The sequence below is a fragment of the Ambystoma mexicanum genome, chromosome 2p (genome assembly GCF_040938575.1).
Source record: "Ambystoma mexicanum isolate Mex_15411 chromosome 2p, UKY_AmexF1_1, whole genome shotgun sequence".
Taxonomy (NCBI): Eukaryota; Metazoa; Chordata; class Amphibia; order Caudata; family Ambystomatidae; genus Ambystoma; species Ambystoma mexicanum.
In genome coordinates, this window is record NC_090923.1 from 25437974 (window position 1) to 25457166 (window position 19193).

At 47.0% G+C, this 19193-nt stretch overlaps 1 protein-coding gene across 10 annotated transcripts in view; it reads left to right on the plus strand.

The window, feature by feature from the left end:
* Nucleotides 1–19193, plus strand: part of PBRM1 (polybromo 1) — a 1258882-nt gene that overhangs the window by 1083259 nt on the left and 156430 nt on the right. For all 10 annotated transcript variants that reach the window (XM_069643172.1, XM_069643175.1, XM_069643176.1 and 7 more), the window contains one exon: nt 1059–1256. In XM_069643172.1, coding sequence (XP_069499273.1) covers nt 1059–1256 — 198 coding nt within the window. The remainder of the gene's footprint in view (nt 1–1058; nt 1257–19193) is intronic.

The following is a 19193-nucleotide window of genomic DNA, read 5'->3' on the forward strand; positions in this document are numbered from 1 at the left end:
ATGGTTGGATCTTGTGGTCCAACAACTGCACCGAGAGGATACCTACTTATGTGAAAGCCACTTAAAACGCATGCAAAGAAGCTTGTAATTGAATATAAAGGAATGTTGGTGAACTGAAGTTAAGGAACTGTGCGTTGTGAAATTGGTGAAAGGGTAACCAAACGAGAGGAGCTGTAATGCAAAGGCCACCCATTTGCATTGTCAACTATCTTGAAGCTTGGCGAAGGGAGCTCCTTTTGCATTAACGATTTTGAACTTTGGAGAAGGGAAAACTCTTTCCAAACTACGAGCTTGAAGGAGCTCTGAACGTTTATTTGAATACTTCTTGTTTTGATGCTGACATCCCCACACATTGTATACAAATAGCTCTGAGGGCAAGGTTAGGTTTTGGACACAGACAGATTTTTACTTTGGACTTTCTGACACAGTCTATCCTTATTTTATTTAGGTAAGGAAATTCAACCTGAGCATAGGGCAAGTTAGGCCTTTTTCCAACCTGCTTGTTGTTGAATAAAGGTGTATAGCCCAAAACCTGAATTGAGTTGTTTGTGCCTACTTCATGATGCCTTCACAGTGTACACTGAGTTTTTTGGCACATGGGCACCCTGTAAAATAGAACGATACAGCTACTGTTTTGAAAGACAAACCTCTGCCAGCCACCCGTCTGGCGCACACAGTCAACCATGCACGGATACTCGCAAAAGGAAATCCGGTCCTTGCCTCTAAGAGACTTAGGGTCTCACAGTGGGTGCCACAATTGCTCCTCCTGGAAGGGATTGCTCCTCCTGAATGTAGTCCTCGATAATGTGGTCAATGCCAAAGCAGCTTCGGTACCTTTCTGGTGCCATGTGCTATGGATGTCCTCTGGAGGGAAGCCACTGCCTGAAGCCACTCCGCGTGTGTTTTGCAAACTGTGCCCCGTGGACGAGCTCTCTATATATCGGATGCTCTCTTTGACCAAGCCTTATTTTTTTTTAACGCATTGAATTTGATATATAAAAAGAAAATGTATTCTGTTAAAATATGAAACCCATTTAAACCTGTTGTCTCTTTTACAGAGCGTGCAGCAAAGGTTGCTGAGCAGCAGGAGAGGGAGCGAGCAGCACAGCAGTTGCAACAACAACAACAACAGCAGCAGCTACAACAGCAGAATGCTGCCTCCCCACGGGCAAGTACTCCAGTTGGAGCTCTTATGGGGGTAGTACCCCCACCCACACCGATGGGAATGCTGAACCAGCAGATTACTCCTGTTCCAGGTAAGATGTCCAAATTCTTTCTATGATGGTGCCAGGTGAGAAGTATTGAGGAGCGCCCTGGTTTCTGATGTAAAGCTCATGTTTCTGCAAATGTGTACCTTCATGCTCCTGTTGTGTCAAAGAGCTGAAGTAGGAGCCCTAAGACATTCGCGTTTTGCTTCACTGAAATTATCAGGGTTTCTCTCATAACCAAAATGGTTATTTTTATTAGATTGTAAAATTTACAATACAATTCTAGCCGATTGCATGAGTTTTAAAATGTAACCCTCCTTGCAGATGACTATTTTGTATTTACACATGGAGGAGGTCAAGGATGTACATTACACACTTGTTTATGTTCATGAGTTGGTGTCATGGCAGACTTTCCTCAGTGTACTCTAGACTTTCCAAATGCTAAACAGAGCATAGCCTAAGAGAACCTTTGTTTACTGTGACTTGGTTACTATTAGGGTATTCTATATCTCCAGCAGAGACACTGGCACACTGTAAAAGATGTTGCATGGATTCTGTATGCATTGAGGACTGTCTGGTTTTAATGAGTGCAGGCAGGCACACACTATATTTTTATTGAACAAAGGTTTACAATATTGAAAAGATCCCTGAAGTTCTCAATGAATATTTCATGTATTTGACCTCCTATTTCACAAGTAATGATATTGTTGGCAATAAAATAATGCAGGTCACCGACTTTTAAGAAAATCATAATGTTCCCATGCATAAGCGACCAGTCTTGCATTCTGATAGATGAAGAACTTAATAATCAGCAGTATTTCAGAACTCGCACCCATATCGGTATTGGATTTAGACTGATGCACCATTATCACATCAGAATGATCGTCCCCCTATAAAACCACCATAGCACATGCTGGTCGCCTCGCATTCAATCAATTAGGGGACACAATACAGTGATACGAGGGAGGATTCACTGATTTCCTAATATGAGCCATTGACATGTGCAGCCACCAGAGGATGAGTGACTACTAGAGAAATATCTCGCTCTTTGTACAGGTCTCAGACTGAAAGGCCAATCCCAGCTATCTCAGGATCTCAAGAATGCTTTCTAGCCATCATAGTTTCTCTCCTGACATTCCCTCCGACACAGAAGGGAGGAGTTTGTGGGGTGTTTATTTCAGCAAGGTCGGTGTTGGAGACCATTTCAAGGGCAACGCAATTTTTAGAAGTCTGCACTCATCTATGGAAAGATCACACTTAGGGACATGTATTAACCTGGATTGCCATTTCTTCCTTTGCCAAAGGAAAGTGTGGTTTGGCCCAGAGCTCTATACATGTAGGAAATGCAAAATATCAATGCTGTTAGACATGAAACATTCCATTTGAGTACAGGTTCTAGTACTCGATGATTAATGGGTGGGATAGCCAATGTTACAGTTGGCATGAAGCAATATCTGTCCCTTCCTTATAGTTCAAACCTGGCTTTGCATTGTTCAAAATTCAAAGGGGTCATTATGCATTAAATCAGTCTCTTTAAACTTCCACCCACCTAATTGCCTCAAGCCTGTAGAGAAATCTGATAAAGATAGGTTTTAAAGAAGATGGCCACATAGAGACAGCACATTTTGCCATAGCGAACCCTAAAAGGGAAGCATGGTCTTGGACGTGTCCCATAGAGCTCCACTCCTCATGCAGACCCTATACATTTGTTTTAATTAGTGGCATTCTGTCTGTGCGCCATTGACGTCAAGGCCCAGACAGCAATATGTCAGCAAGACCCTGAATGCATGCCTGACTCAGTCCAGCGTCCTGTAATTTTCTATTGCTTAGAAACCTTTGCTGATGTGCAAAACTGTTTCACCACATGAAACAGTTTCGGGTGGCCTTGTCATTCCACCCACCATTGGGAGTTTGCAAAGATGTATGTTGGTGCCACTCTCTGTACTTTTTTAATGTCCTGCTCAATCTTGAGATCTTTGTCACCATTAAACTGACTTGGGCAGTTTGTATATTTCAACCATAGTGCTCCAAAGGTCCACTAGACCTACCGCAAGCATGCATTAAGTCCTCTGCATACACGTTTCTCCTCGCTAGCTGGTTCTTAGTCTTCCTATGTGCTGACGGCTGCTGTGACTTCACGCTTGCTTTTAGCTTGACTGACAATATTTTGTTTGCATGAGCAAAGTGCCTTGTGTTTTCTTTCTATAGCACTGGAGGCTTCTGTCTTCGAGATCCTGCCAATTCTCTAGGTAAAGGAAACTGGGTCGGCTCATTTAGTCCAAGACTAGGAGCAAAGGAGCACTGTACATGTGTTGAAGAGAACAATACTGGTAATTTTCCAACACAATCCAAGAGCAGGGGTAAAATGGGACAGTGGATCCTAAGTCACACCTAGGATTTCTCTGAAATGCAGTTTCTTATGTTTTTTTCTGACCTGCAGGAGTGTTGCTGCTGGAACTGTGGTCCTGATAACTACCTCACATGGTATTCTAGTTTCTGATGCTTGTGGATCTGCTTAGAATCACATGCTGTGCATATAGTGGAAATCGCAGAGTATTGCATCTTTCTTTCAAAGATCGATAGGCATGCCGACATGGGCGTGACTATAACACTAGCCCTAACGTGACGTGTAGTGTACCCAAAATCCCTCACACGTCCAGGTCCACCAGATTGTTTTTTTCCAGCAACCTAGTTGGTCGCTTATGCAGACCTTGTAAGAGTTTCTATTGCTAAGTTAATTTCGACGACCTATGGTCGTTTAGTCAATACAATGACCTTCAACGACTGCTTTGTGGGTTTCCCGCCAATGACAACATCTACAACTGCTCAGCGAATATTCAACTACTAGACTTTCGACCGCGTGGCCTTGGCCCTCCACCAGGCCCCTACAGTAGGGAGAGTTGGGCCCTGGGTTTTATTCCTCTCTGAGAATGCATTTCCTTCAACTCTCTTCCTCTTCTTGGTCTGGCTGCCTCCAACTTCTGCTACGGAGATGACCCCTTTTAAATTCTGCCCGTCGTGTAACGGTAAAATGCTCTGGAAAGACACCCATCGCTGATGCAATCGGTGTCTTCCTTGTGACCACGCCGAGCTCATGCAAGGCCTGTAAGCTCTTTCGACCGTAGACGTTGAAAGACAGGCGCAAACGGTGGGCGACCCCTGATAGACAAATTGTTTGCGCTACCCTGTGGGAGACTGCACCAGCCTTGTCCTCTTGGCAACACTTAACCCAACCTTTGGTATAAGCATGTACTACACAAGTTGGTAGAGTTCACTGAGCAGCCAGGCTCATCTCAAGAGGGGTTTTTGTGAGCTGTAGGGTTGCAACATAGTGTTTCACAATGACAAGTATCCAAATAACACTTACACTCAAGGTTTCTTGATTAAACAATTATTTATTAATTTAAGAGTAAGTTCAGTAAGCCTTCTTTAGAAGGGAGCAAATGTGTGACACTTAAATATAATTCCAAATACACTCTCAGCTTCAATCAATCAGAAGCTACCTATTTGGGTTAGCCCATAGACACTTCCTACACCCTCAGGTGACTAGGACACTGTGGACATTGAGATATCACTAGTACATTTAGAGCAATACTGAGGTTGGTGTCAAAAGGAAAACGTTAGGGAAGGAAACAATGGTTAACAAGTTTCTCAAACAGGTAAGCACTTTTGAACTCTCCCACCCCCCAATGCAATGTAGATGAACCCTTTCCCAGCTATACAAGTAAAGAATGTATGACTTTTTGGAGGGACAGATCAAAACACAAAGTTAGAGATTAGAAGAGTCTTCAGGGAGCCAGGACAGCCAATGTCACTTGAGCAAAGTCTAGAGGAGCTGAGGAACTTCTTCAAGGTAAGTAAAAGGTCTTGCACAATGTTTTAGAGAGCTTTGTAGAAAATACAATCACTGTTGGGTCACAAGCTGGGAGGCTTGTTATGGAGAAAGCTGCAAGCAACTCTGCAAAAGACAACAAATGCACGTCTCAACTGAGAGCAAGCAAGTTACACAGCAAGAGGTAAGTACCCCATAAGTACCTTCGGTCTGAAGAAATTGATTCCAGCTGATTTCTGTTCCTGTTGTAGTATGGCAGATCCTGTTGTTCCTGAGCCTTAGTCATGGGGACAAGAGGGAGGACGTCTGGTGACGAGTCGAAGGTCGGTGGCAGCATTGGGCAAAGTTCAGATCAGCAGCACTTCGCGGTTTCAGCTTTTTGCGAATAGTACCTCTGCGGTTCTCGGATACCTTGTGGGCTTTCCTTGCTTCTGGGGTCCAGCACTCTGTTGAGGTGGCTCATGCTTGGTTATTCCTGCTTCGAGGGAGTCCGGATGAACTTCCTGGAGCTCGGGGTCTGACTTAAAAACGATGCACTCGATTCGGGTGTTCCTCTCCCTGGCACTCTGTTCCTGCAGCAGCAAATGGAAGTACAGCCAGCAACGAGAGGATTTCCAGATGAGTTTGTCTTGGGGTCGATTGGTCCCACCACCTACCCAATGGGAGAAGTCGTCCTTTGCAGGGCTTTTCTTGTCGAGGCGACTTCGTAGCTTCAGCACTGCGGCAGGGCTTCACTGGGCAAACCAACGGTCCAGGAGCTGCAGCAAGCTTCTCTTCCAAGTTCTTCTTTGGATTCCTTCGTCCAGTGGTCGACTCTGACTTCCTTGCAAAAAACCTCACCTTTTATGCAAGTCTCTCCCATTCATTTGCGGGCCTAGCTGTCACTCACACAGCAGGGTGGCGGTCCTCCAAGGACAGCCAGCTGGCCAATCACCTTTTCATGCATTCCTGTAATCAAGGAGACTAAGCACAGGGAGTTTCGGGCACCTCTCTCGCTTCCTGCCCTTCCAGACATGCTGGAGACAGAGGCGGGCTTCACCAGTAAACCCCGCCAAAGACAACAAAGGGACCAAACCGGGTTTGGCACGCAGAGTAAATCTCAAGAAGGACCTTTCGAACAAGAAATGGCAACAAAAGACAACCAGGGCCGTTTTGACAAAATGGGCACCCATGGGTGCTTTACTGCAGCTGCAATTGCATCCCGCGGTAAAAACACACAATATTAGGAAAAATTAAACCACTGCCACCAGCCATTAATTGTAGAAAGGGTAACACAAAAAATGTTACATGAGAAAGTAGACAAAGGGGATACTAAGTAACCTCCCCAGCACTCTGTGTAAGATGGTGTGTGTTGGGTCTACAAAGTTATAAAAGGATAGTCAATTTCACTTCACTTTACTGCTCTTGGAAACGGTTGTTTAACCTAGAGAATGTATTTAAACATTTTGGAAATCTGAAAGACTTCCACGTGCCACTGCACAGAAGATGCTGTGTCTCACAATGTAACGATGATGCCTATGGAGTTTGTAAGACTTCAAAACCAAAGGAAACACTGTTAAAATCAATGAAAAATACATTAGTGGAAAAAAGGGTCTCACTCTCTCCAGGATACAAATTAAAAGTCCTAATGTCCAGCAAAAGAGCTGGGGTCTCTAAGGTAGAAGGAAATTGGCACATTTCTGAGAATTCTCCCTAACAAACCTCAGGTTGAGAAATGATTTCGCCCATCACCCTCCGCCCCCCTCTACATCAGTTCATACCACACATGACTCCTTGGTCTTTACGACCACTTGGAATAGGGAAGGGGTACATCTGTTCTCAGCAGAATCCCCTCCGGCCAAAGACTGCAAGAAGCTTTACAATCTGGGTAAGCGTGTCACAGCCTCTGCGGTCTATTCCACAAGGATTGCAAATAACACCACGCTCCTGGCAAGTTACAGTGATGTCCAGTGGGGCCTAGTGCAGGATGGTCTTCAGGACGTTCCAGAGCCCACCCGATGACACCCGCAGGCGATTGTCGCTGAAGGCAGACAAGTAACACAAAACATATTGAAGAACACACTGGACTTGGCTGAGACCCCTGGACGCACCCTCGCTCAATGTACCCTGCTTAAAAGACATGCCTGGTTAAAAAATTGTGTGTTCAAACCCGAAAATCAGGCTTCTGTAATTAATAAGCCAGTGTAGGATTCAAACCTTTTTGCGAAAGCAGTTGACAATGCTCTAGAGACGGCAAAGAAAGAACATGAGACTCTAAAGTCACTTAGCCAGATCATGGCTACACCCTTTCACCAGCGTGGAGGCTCTAACGCACGCTGGTCTGTTTGTGGCCAATCCTTCTCCCGCCCGCCCCATGGGTAATACGGCTCAGGAAATAATTTGTGGTCCTCCCTTCAAGGCTCCTCTGATATCTTCCAATACCTGCAAAGAGGCTCTTGTAGGGTCAAGGGTAGAGGCAGAAAATCTACTCCCAGAGGCTCCCCGGTGTCCACCTCGGTGACTTGCCGGTTCAGGTCCCCCCCCACGCTTTCCCGGTCAGGGGTTGACTCTCTTCATTCAACGCCTGGAAGGGGGATCGCTTCAGATCAGTGGGTACTAAAGACCGTTGCCCATGGGTATTGTATCGAGTTTCTCCGACCACCTTGCTACCACCCACAGAGAAGCGGACGTCTGTCGCCAGAACACCTGTGCAACCTGCTGGAAAAGGGCGCCATCATCATCATCGTCCCGCTTCTCCCAGGTAAACGAGGGTATTTATTCAGTGTACTTCCTTGTAGCCAAAAAGGATCTCACTATGCGCCCTATTCTAGAGCTGCGCCCTGTAAACAAGTATGTCAAACCTCAAATGTTCATGATGACAACACTTCAGGGGGATTACATGGCCAAATTGAACATGAAAGATGCATACTTTCATATTTCAATGCTGTAAGTATCTCAGGTTCATGATAGGGGACACCCACTATCAGTTCAAGGTTCTCCCCATCGGCATTGCCTCAGCCCACAGGGTGTTCACAAAGATAATGGCGAAAGTAACGGCTCACCTACACAGGCATTCCATCACAGTCTATCCTTAACTCGACGACTGGCTTATAACAGGGATTTGTACGGAACATGCCTGACAAATATCCAAAGGATGGTAGATCTCTTCTTCAACCGAGGATTCTCTATCAAGGAGAAAAAATCCAGTCTAACCCCCAGTCAAGTCAAGCCATTTCTGGGGGCTCTAATTCGGATTGAAGACGTGCTCTTCTTTCCCTCCAATGAGGGGGTCTAAAACATGCTGTTCCAGATCCCTCACTATGTAGCCAGCCATCAAGTGACTGTACGCAAAGCCATGCGACTAATGGGGATGATGGCATCCTGCGTCTACCTAGTTCCTCACGCTTGTCTGCGCATGCGCCCCATGAGTCAATGGTGCCAGGCCAGCAGCCTGTGGGACGATCTAGTGGCTGTCTCGGCAGCCCTCGTCCAGCCTCAGCAGTTGTGTTCAAGGGAAAACCTTCTGCAAGGGAAAACCTTCACCAGCCCCGCAGTAGAAGCCACTCTCACCACAGACGCATCTCTAACGAGGTGGGGAGCTCACCTCCTTCAACAGACTGCGCACGGCGTGTGGTCTCCAGCAGTAGCATCCAATCACTTCAACCTGTTGGAACTGCTAGCCATGTTCAAGGCCCTGAAGGCCTTCCAAACACACCTCCAGGTGAAAGCAGTTCTAGTCCTCATGGACAGTACTACAGCCATGTACTACTTAAACAAACAAGGGGGCACTCTCTAGGCCTGTCCGTACTGCCCCAAAACATTTGGAAGTGGGAACTCGCACATGTTCCTCCTTTCCCAACATGTTCCATGGGAAGGCAATCTTCTGGCAGACATACTCAGCAGAGATTTCCCCCTACCCGTAGAGTACGACTGGCGGCTACGGAACACCATTTTACTCAGCGTCTTTGTAGAATGGGGCTTCCAGTAGAGGCTCAGATTACGCCTCCAGGTACCCACAGAACCGCTCGAAGGGGAGCGATCTTTGGATAACATGGTCCGTGAGATTTGTCTTTGCTTTTCCCTCGATTCCACTGCTCAACAGACTAGTTCACAAGATGCACCAGGAACCAGTCACGATAATCCTGGTGGAACCATGTGGGCCTGCCAACCTTGGTTCTCCCATCTCATGGCGATATCAGTCTCCCCTCCCAGGAAGCTGCCGTGCCCGTACAACATGCTGTCTCAAGATCAGGGAGAGACACTACATCCATGCCCTCAAACTCTCAACTTGGCAGCCTGGCTCCTGAGGTTGTAGAGTTTCAGGCACCTTCAGCACCCTCAAAGATGCATGGACATACTCAGAGAGCACGGAAACCTACCACCAGATACTGCTACTCCAGCAAATGGAAGTGCTTCGTTATCTGGTGTAATGTCAAGTGCATCAATCTTATGGATTGCTCACCTCAAGATATCGTCCTGTACCTAACTCACCTGTTAAATTCAGGACTGGTTTTCAATTCTGTAAAGGTCCACTTAGCCGCTTTTTCAGCGTACACCATGTCCCAGAGAAAGGTTTTATGGTGGAAAATTCTTGTAATTAAAGCCTTTATGGAAAGAGTAAAGGGACTTCATCCCCTATCTCCAATCCAGCTCTCGGTGAGTGGGACCTGAATGATGTTATTACTGGACTAATGGGGCCTCCCTTTGAACCAATGCACAAGGCTAGCCTTAATGCGCTCACTTACAAGACCGCCTTCCTGTTGATCACCTACATATGGAGAGTTGGTGAACTGCAGGCCCTTTCAGTTCAGGATCCAATCGTCACAATTCACAAAGATGAGGTGGATTTGCACGAACACAGTCGCTTGCGCCCAAATTGATCTCAAAGTTCCATGTAAACCAGTCCCTAGAACTACCCATCTTTTTCCAGAACCCCACTAACGTGGCGGAAAGAAGCCTCCACACACCGGATGGTAAAGAGAGCGGTTATCAACTATCTGGAATAGACAAAGCTATTAAAAACAAACTAGTTCTTCGTTTCAGTGGCAGTTGGTAGGGAAGGGGACACTGTCTCTAAATCAGCTATTTCCAAGTGTATCGTAAACTGCATAACACTGTGTTACAGCAAAGGGGCTACCATAGCATGTATTGCAAGTGTTCTTCTAGATTCCATTTGCAAAGCAGCAACCTGGAGTTCTGTACACACCTTTACACAACACTACTGCTTGGATACACACTCTAGGTATGATTCTCAGCTGGGGAAAGCAGTGCTAAGACATCTATTTGCTACTGTTCCTTCACACATCCCACTACCATCTCTGGGTACTGCTCGCTAGTCTATGCACAGCATGTGATTCTAAGCAGATCCGAAAGCATCGGAAGACATTCATTATTCACCGTAATAGCATTTCTGATGAATGTATGTGCTTAGATTCACAGGCGCCCACCTTTCTTCCCCTCGTGGAGTAGAAGGAACATAGTCTTCTTACACCTCTCTTCTGTACTCACTCACGCAGACTATAAAGCTCCCTCAGGGCAGAAAGACTACCAGTGGGACCTCGATGTGTGAGGGATTTTGGGTACACTACACGTCACGTTAGGGATAGCGTTAGTCACGCCCATGTCGACGTCCATTTCGATCTTCGAAAGAAAGATGCAATACTGTGTGACTTCCACAAGATGTCGGACTATATGTACAACATGTGAATCTAAGCAGATACAATCATCAGAAATGCTATTACGGTGAGGAAATGCATGTCATTCTGGGTCATAGCAAGAGAAAGTTTGTTCTCTCTGCATGCCAGTTTTATCTCAAGCCTTACAATGGTCATCCTCCTGGAGGGGTTTGTGCCTCTCGAGGTGTTAAGTATGACAGCAACACTGGTTGCCTTGTGTGTGATACAGGCAATTTGGAAGGGTTATTGTGATGGGGTTGGGTAGCCAATGTAGCAAAATGGGGAGTGTGGTCTGGTCAAATTTCTTGGAACTTTTTATGATGCGTACCACAGTGTGATGCACTACCTTGAGATGGCCCCCAAGTATACAGCAGGGAGCCCAACAAGGCAGGCGTTTACCCCATCAGGGTGATATGATATATGATATGATAAGGCATTTGTAACGCGCCTATACACAGGTGTTTCAAGGCGCGACGAGGCAGGGAGGGGGGAACAAGGGGAAGACAGACAACGATCCTACTAGGCCAGGTGTCATTCAGATCGCGCAAGTGCAGGGGGAGGGGGAGGGGAGAGGTGCATGGGGAAGGGGAGGGGGAAGTGCAGTACAAGCTAAGTAGAATAAATAAATAAAAGGGCCAGCTGGTGGCAAGTGCAAGGTAAGTGCAGAACAAGTGCTGGGAAGGGGGGGCTGTAGGGATACAGAGACAGCCCCGCAGTGCAAGTGGAGAGTGGCTGGGCCAAGGACCGAGGTCGGTGAGAGTGGCCCAGTTGCAGATTCAGTGCAGTTTCAGCGAAGAATTAGCAGGGGAGAGGGAGAGAGAAAGCAGAAGCAAAGAGGAAGGTTTTGAGGTGCTTCCGGAACCGGAGATGGTTCTCCTCAAGTTTCAGGGGGGCAGGAAGGCTGTTCCAGAGGGAGGCCCCTGCCGCGGAGAGAGATCTACCCCCAGCTCGTTGCTTCGAGAAGCGGCTGACCCTGAGGGAGTTGGAGACGGATGAGCGAAGGGCTCGGGAAGGAAGATATTTAGGAAGAGAGAGTTGAAGGTATTTAGGCCCCAGGCCCCAGAAGGCCTTGTGGACAATGCAGAGGGTTTTGAACTTTATTCTCGCAGCCACTGGGAGCCAGTGTAGAGATTTCAGTCCTGGAGAGATACGGTCCCTGGGCTTGAGGCCAAGGACAAGTCTCGCAGTTCTGTTCTGGATGAGTTGCAGAGGGCGGAGTGTGGAGGCAGGCAGATTAAGATAAAGGCTGTTACAGTAGTCCAGTTTTGAGAGAACCAGGGCTCGGGAGACAGCGAGCTTCTGGGGGAAGGAGAGGAAGGGAAGAATACCTCTGAGGAGGTGCAGCTGGTAGTGTGACTTCTTAGAGACGTCAGATATATGAGGAGAGAAGGAGAGTGTGGAGTCGAAGATAACCCCAAGTTTTTTTGCCTTGCAGGTAGGAGCAGGAAGAGGGCCAAGAGAGGCCGGCCAGAGAGCTGCAGGGAAGGAGGGAGTGGGTGTGCCGATGAGCAGAATCTCAGTCTTACTGGCATTAAGGCAGAGGTCATTGGCGGCACACCATTCCTGGATAGCAGACAGACAGTCAGAGATGAGGGAGGGAGAGGAGGAGGCCGAGGGTAGCCTGAAAATGAGCTGGGTATCGTCCGCATAGCACTGAAAGTTGGGGCAGAGAGCGGCTATGCGGTGGGCAAGGAGTGCCAGATACTGGTTGAACAGCCAGGGGGAGAGATTAGATCCCTGGAGGACACCACAGGTGGAGAAAAAGATGTCAGAGAGGAAGGACCCGAGTTGGACCTGGGAGGGTCGATTGGAGAGGAAAGAGGTCATCCACGCCAGAGCCTGACCAGTGATACCCAGGTTATCACGGAGACGGTTGAGCAGGATGGCATGGTTGACAGTGTCAAAGGCAGAAGAGAGATCAAGCAGAATGAGAACACACAGTGTTGGAGTCGAGGTTCAAAAGCAGGTCCTCACGGATGTTCAGGAGAGCAGTTTCCGTGCTTCCGGCAGCTCTGAAGCCAGATTGATGGTCATGAAGACTGCCAACAGATTCAGCATGGAGGTTAAGCTGGGAGATGGACAGTTTCTCCAAGAGCTTGCCCAGGAAGGGAGTGATGGAGATTGGGCGATAGTTAGCCGGGCAGGGGGGGTCAGAAGAGGGTTTCTTAAGAAGAGGGTGCACAAGGGAGTGCTTAAGGGGGGATGGGAAAACTCCAGAGGCGAAGGAGTGGTTGCAAAAGTCAGCCAGGGCAGGGGCCAGGGAGTCAATGTGGTCCTTGATAGTTTTGGAGGAACAGGGGTGAACCTGTTTAGACGAGACTTTCATAGATCAGACTTGTCTGGAAACCTCGTCAGCAGAAAAAAGGGGAAAGGCAGAGAAGGAGGGAGGAAGGGTGGCTGCAGAAGGGCCCGAGGAAGAGCCGGACAGGGAGGGAGGGAGGTGGTAGGAGGAGAGTGAGGATAGGATGTCCTGAGTTTTGGAGATGAAGTGAGAGGCCAGTGCAGTGCAGAGGGCCTGGGAGGGGACAGGAGAGGTAGAGACTGCAGCAGGGTTGGCAAGCTCCTTGCAGATTTTAAATAGTTCGGCCGAGTTGTTAGATGCCGCAGAGATGCGGGCTTGGATAAGGGCTCTCTTCTTGGTGAGAATCACAATTATGTATATCATGGTCCGAAAGTCCTTTGGTGGGAGGAAGAGATTACTCTTATGGAACCGTGTGCTCTAATACCAAGCAGTGTTGAGAAATATTTTCTCTTTACACCTTTCCCTCCATAGATCCATATGGCACACCCAGTCTTTTTGCTTATTTTTAAACCCTATTGTGACTCGGTAAAGGCTTCCGGTTTACTACTCTTACCTGCTTTGCTCATTCTTATGGAGAAACTGACTATTCCCAATGATTGTCGGTAATGAGAGACTATGAGCCTCATTCTAAGTCTGGCGGTCCTTAAATACGGGTGCCGGTAGCAACGTACCAGCACTCTTTCAAGACCGCCGGACTAAATGTATGTCTGCAGGGGCAGTTGCTCCCAGCAGGTTTGACCTGCAGGCATGCTTTTCATGGTAGCGCTGGTGCTTCAGTGTCCCCATTCCTGTTCCGCCGCCTGACATCCCGGGCTGCGGGATATCAGGCTGCGGAACAGTCGTCCGAGTTTGCCAACCACACTCGTATGTCTCTCTTTTGGAATTCTTATATTTTTTATAATTGCACACATCACCTTACAGTGAGTTGCAGTTACAACACTTTGTATCCTCATAACCTTTTACCTAAGGGCTTTTTGGTTACTTTTACAATGTGCCTAAGCCAAGCTGGTGGCAGCGTGTGATATTAGTTTAAAAAGTTTTCTTGTTTTCTTTTATTATTTTTTTTACTGTTTTTATGATATCTTTCTCATGCACCTTTCCATTTACCGCAAAGGGCTACTAAAGGTGGCTACCACCCAATGCGCCAGGTAAGATTGCAAGTTGAGAGTATTTTACTCCCTACATTTATTTAGATTTGGGAGTAAAATGCTTTTTAAGGGAGTAAAAATGGAAGTCCAATTCCCAATGAGCATATTTTATAAGAGTGTAAAAATATGTTTTAACTGGAAAACAGAAATGTTTTTTTGTAATATTTTCTTTTTTGCACCTAGTCATTCAGACACATTCAAAGAAATGTGTTTACTTCTTCCAATCGGGCAGCTAAACTAGTAGCTTCTTCCTGTGGTACTAAGTGCCCTTCTGGCCCAAACATATCCATGGAGCTGTGAGGGTGAAAGCTGGGTGCAAGATTCTACAAGCCTTTTTCCTTTTTTTTTAGCTTAGTGTATTTTTATAATTTGGGAGTATTTGCCAATTTTTAGGGAGTAAAAGAGGCCAATAAACCCCTTATCTGTAGGACTGCTAGCACCCTATGACAGAGCCACAAGATTTTCACTTCTTTGGCCATCTTGTCCTTTGACATTCTTCCTGCCTTTCCAGGTCACGAAATGCCATGGTAACCCCCTTTCCTGGTGAAAGCCGCTGCTTTCACGGGCAAGTGGGCTACGTGCCTGTCTCAGAGCCAGGTAAGGGTGCTGGGACTGTCTGGTCCCTGTACACATCCTCTGGCGCCCTATAGTTTATTGCGGGACGGAAGTGATGACCAGTGGTTGTACAGGGTTGGACAGCCCTTGGCTGTTTGAATGGTGCAGATCCTTACCATTGGTGGGTTTGGGCTTGCTCCCAACCTGAATATTGGATAAAAGGAGGACTCCTGCTACTGTTCAGCAGAACATCATTGGAACCAAGACTTCTGTGAAGAAGAGCAGCGCGCTGACAACTCAAGGACGACGCCTGCAGCTGACCACTATCGACTCCAATGATTGGCCGGATGAAGCCCTGCTCCTCTGTTTTATCACAGAAGACCCTTGTTGGCGCTTCAACACTTGGACCAGTGAGAACAACCAGTCCTGGCGCTGCTTAAGGATCCGCACCTTGGAAGCCTTCAGAAGTGTCCATGGATCACCCGGTGGACTAAACAACTCCCCCTTGAGCTACCCTGGGCTGAAGCCACAGCTTTTTCGAGCAGAGGCTTGGAGCTTGTAAGATCTTCAGCGTATGCCATAAGTTGCCTGTCCTCACAATTTCAGCCATCTCAAAACAAAAGAAGCTGTCATGGGGCTGCTTCTGTGTTCACCGCTGGAAGATCGCCTCTCACTGCCTGACAGTGGTGACCTCCGCTGGAACAATCTCTGCAATGCCGTGAGGTGTACTGAAGAGTCTCTACTGCCGAAGTCGGCATCTTTTCTTCATCAGGGGACTTTTTCAAGAAGTTGCCTGGAACTGTCGGGTGAGAACCGCAACCATCTCCTGATACAAAAAGTGACCTTTGCACACACTAACCCCCGAGCTTTCCTGAACCGAACCAAGGACAGACAAGTGTGTACCCAGTGAATTCCAGAAGAATTGCAGTGTCACCTGGAAGAATCAGAGTAAGGGGTGTAAGTTACAATTTCTTTGTTTTCCCTCACACCCCGTCTACCGGAGGGTAACATTGGGTGTCGACCCCTTGCCCCTAAACTCCCTCTGACCTGGCTTTTGGTCATCCTGGGCTAAGGATCCTTCCTTAGGGCTTATCTTGGGAATAGGATAGAGTGTGGTACTTAACATAGTAGAAGAAAATATCTTACTCTAAAGAACTTTCAAAGCACCACCACAGCCCACTCCATCAGTTCTGAAATACCTTTTCTGAATAAACTATAATTTGGACTTTGTGACTGTAGGGCACAAGGACCCTTACATCTCAGGGCTGGACTTCATAAGATTAAAGACTGAGAACTGGGGTTTTGCTTATTCTAACGCATCTAACTGCATCGGATTTCTCACCTGTTGAATATTGGTATATAATTCAAATGGAACCTTATTTCTAAAAGGTGAATGTGTATATATGTTTTTAATGCATTACCTGACCTGTGCTTTTGATATGCTTAGTGTGTTCATAGAGACCTAATAAATAACTGCATTTGTATATAATCCCGGACTACATTGTAGCGCTTGACCTTACTCACACTTCTCATGAGACTAAACCTTGACTGCTCTTCCACTCTACCTTGGTTGGATTTTGGCTAACCTCGCCGTAGCGTCATCCCTGTTTACCATAAATAGGGTGGACTCCTAAAATCTGTCCACCAGGGGCTGATTTTAGAAATCCATCTCCGCATGTGGTCAGAGCATTTTTTTAATATGCTCCTGGATGGATATGTTACTGTATCCGTTGGAACTAGTGGGATTTGGTGGAGGGGGAGACTTGAGAGCTGAAGCTGTCGGGATGGGTGACTGAGGAGGATAAATTATGTTTTTGGTTGCGTTGAGCTTTAGGAATGCAAATGTCATCCACGTTTGAATGGTGTAATACATTTCAGTATGTGTTTGATGTTGTGGGAGCAGTTCACTCAGGAGTATAGAAAGATGTTCAGATCATCAGTGATCTTAGTGGTTGCATGTACAGGCTGATCATTACTGGGGACGAGAATTGAGCCCTGTGGAACACTGCAGGCAAACGGGCAGTCGCCAGATCTGAAGCTGCTTGCTGTTTGTCTGATAAGAGGAGAAGCAATTGAAAACCGTGCCTGTTGCGCAAGGTGCCTGTTTAGAGTATGGTGGGCAAACTTATTGAAGGTAGACGAAGGTCCAGAAAGACCAGTAGAGGCAAGGGTCTCCTTTGTCCACCACCTGGAGAGCCTTGTCCACCACCTGGAGAGCCTTGTCCACCACCTGGAGAGCCTTGTCCACCACCTGGATAGTAGATGTTTCTCTGCCGCTTTTGGGACAAAACCCAGGTTGGTAATCCCAGGGCAGGCAGTGGCAACGACTTTAATCTTGGAGTGGATTGGCTACTGCAAAGCAAAACATTGGAGTCTGGAGAATGCACAGTAGTTAGCGAGGTCCCTTGGGTCCAGAATGGGTTTTAAGGAGTGGGTGAATTAGTCCAGTTTTTAGGCAGGTTTGCAAGATCCCTGAAAGAGTGAGGCGTCAACTCTTTAGAGGAGAGCAGTGACAGACGAATCCTGTGATATTTTTTTACATTTTCTTTCAAGATAGGATGTGGTCACTCTAAGATAAGAGGTTGGCTTTAGTAAGTAGAGAGTTCCTGGAAGAGCCTTGAGAGTGACTGCGGTGCAGGCAGTCCAGGGTTGTGGAGCGCAATATGATAGCTGCAGAATTCAGTCCACACATTCTTTGGGCGAGATGTAGTGGGCAAGGATCCAAGATATTCTTCCTCGCACACTTGTACCCAATTAAGGGCACTCTGCCACATCTCAAGGGATCCCCTACCAGAGGAACACGAATGGCAACTAAACCCAGAGGTCGTAGATCACCTCTTCTCTCAATGGGCTTACCCCACGCTAGACTTGTTTGCTACAAGCAAAAACAAGCAATGCCCAGACTTTGCGTCCAGGTTCCAACAACCAGGCTCCAAAGGGAACATCCTTTCGATGAACTGGTCAGGGAGGTTTGCTTACGCTTTTCCTCCCACTCCTCTCATGTACAAGGTGGTGAACAAGATTCACAGAGAACAAGTCACGCTCATTATAGTCGCTCCAATGTGGGCCAGACAACCATGGTATCCACATCTGTGCAAACTGGCGATGTGCGATCCCATCAAACTCCTGTGCCAGGCATACCTACTCACTCACTCAACACTCAGTAGTAGGCATACCTACTACTCACTCAACACGGGGGAACAGTGCACCCTCAACCCCAGTCTATAAACTTGGCAACGTGGCTCCGGAAGTCATAGAGTCCGGACATCTTAATCTGCCACAGAGGTGTATGGACATCCTAAAGGAAGCAAGAAAACCTAATGCTAGGCACTGGTATTTCGACAAGTGGAAGTGATTTGTAGTTTGGTGCCAGTCTAAACAGATAAACCCCATAGAATGTGCTCCATCTCACATTCTAACTTATATGCTCCAATTGCTAGATTCAGGGTTAGTCTTCAACTCTATAAAGGTCCACCTGGCGGCTTTATCGGCTTACACCACCTCCCACAATAAAGTATCATGGTGGAAAGTACCGGTCATTAAGGCATTCACGGAGGGAGTAAAACGACTCCACCCTCCCATTTCTAAGCCACCGCCAGGATGGGATCTCAATGTAGTACACACTAAGCTCATGGAGGAATCCTTTCTTTATCACACACCAGGAGAAACTGGTTTTACCCACTCACCCTAGATTTTCCCCTAAATTCATCTCTATATTTCACGTACACCAGTCCATTGAGCTACCAGCCTTCTTCCAGAACTCTACCAGCTCAGCTGAGGTGAAACTCCACACCCTAGATGTGAGGAGGTCGGTCCTTTACTACGTAAACAAGACCAGACTGCTGAGAAAAAAAGATCAACTGTTTGTCTCCATAGCACCAGGCAGAGGAGGAGACCGCATTTCCAAGAATGCCATCTCCAGATGGATAGTCGGATGTATACAACTGGGCTATTCTTTCTCCAACAAAACATTGCCTTTTATGCCAAGAGCTCACTCTACAAGGAGCACAGGAGCCACTCTGGCTTTCGTTGCAAATGTCCGCCTAGACAGCATTTGCAAAGCAGCTACATGGAGCTCGGTACACACCTTCACTCAGCACTACTGCATTGACACACAATCCAATACAGATACACAGGTGGGACAAGCGGATCTAAAACATCTGTTTGCTAATGAACCTTGTCACAACCCACCACCTTCTCCTAACACTGCTCACTAATCTATGTACACTATGTGATCTAAGCAGATTCTACAAGCCTCAGAAGGGATACATTACTCACCGTAAACGTATTTCTGATGCTTGTATCTGCTTAGATTCACATGCTACCCAACCTTCCGCCCCTTGGAGAGAAGGTGCATGGATGCTTTATGAGCTTGTCTGATACATATCTGCTTGGATACACCTGTACTCACGTACACTTCATGCTACCTCCTGTCAGAAACCAAACCATCTGAGGGACCTCGACGTGTGAATGACCATGGGTAAAGTGGACGTC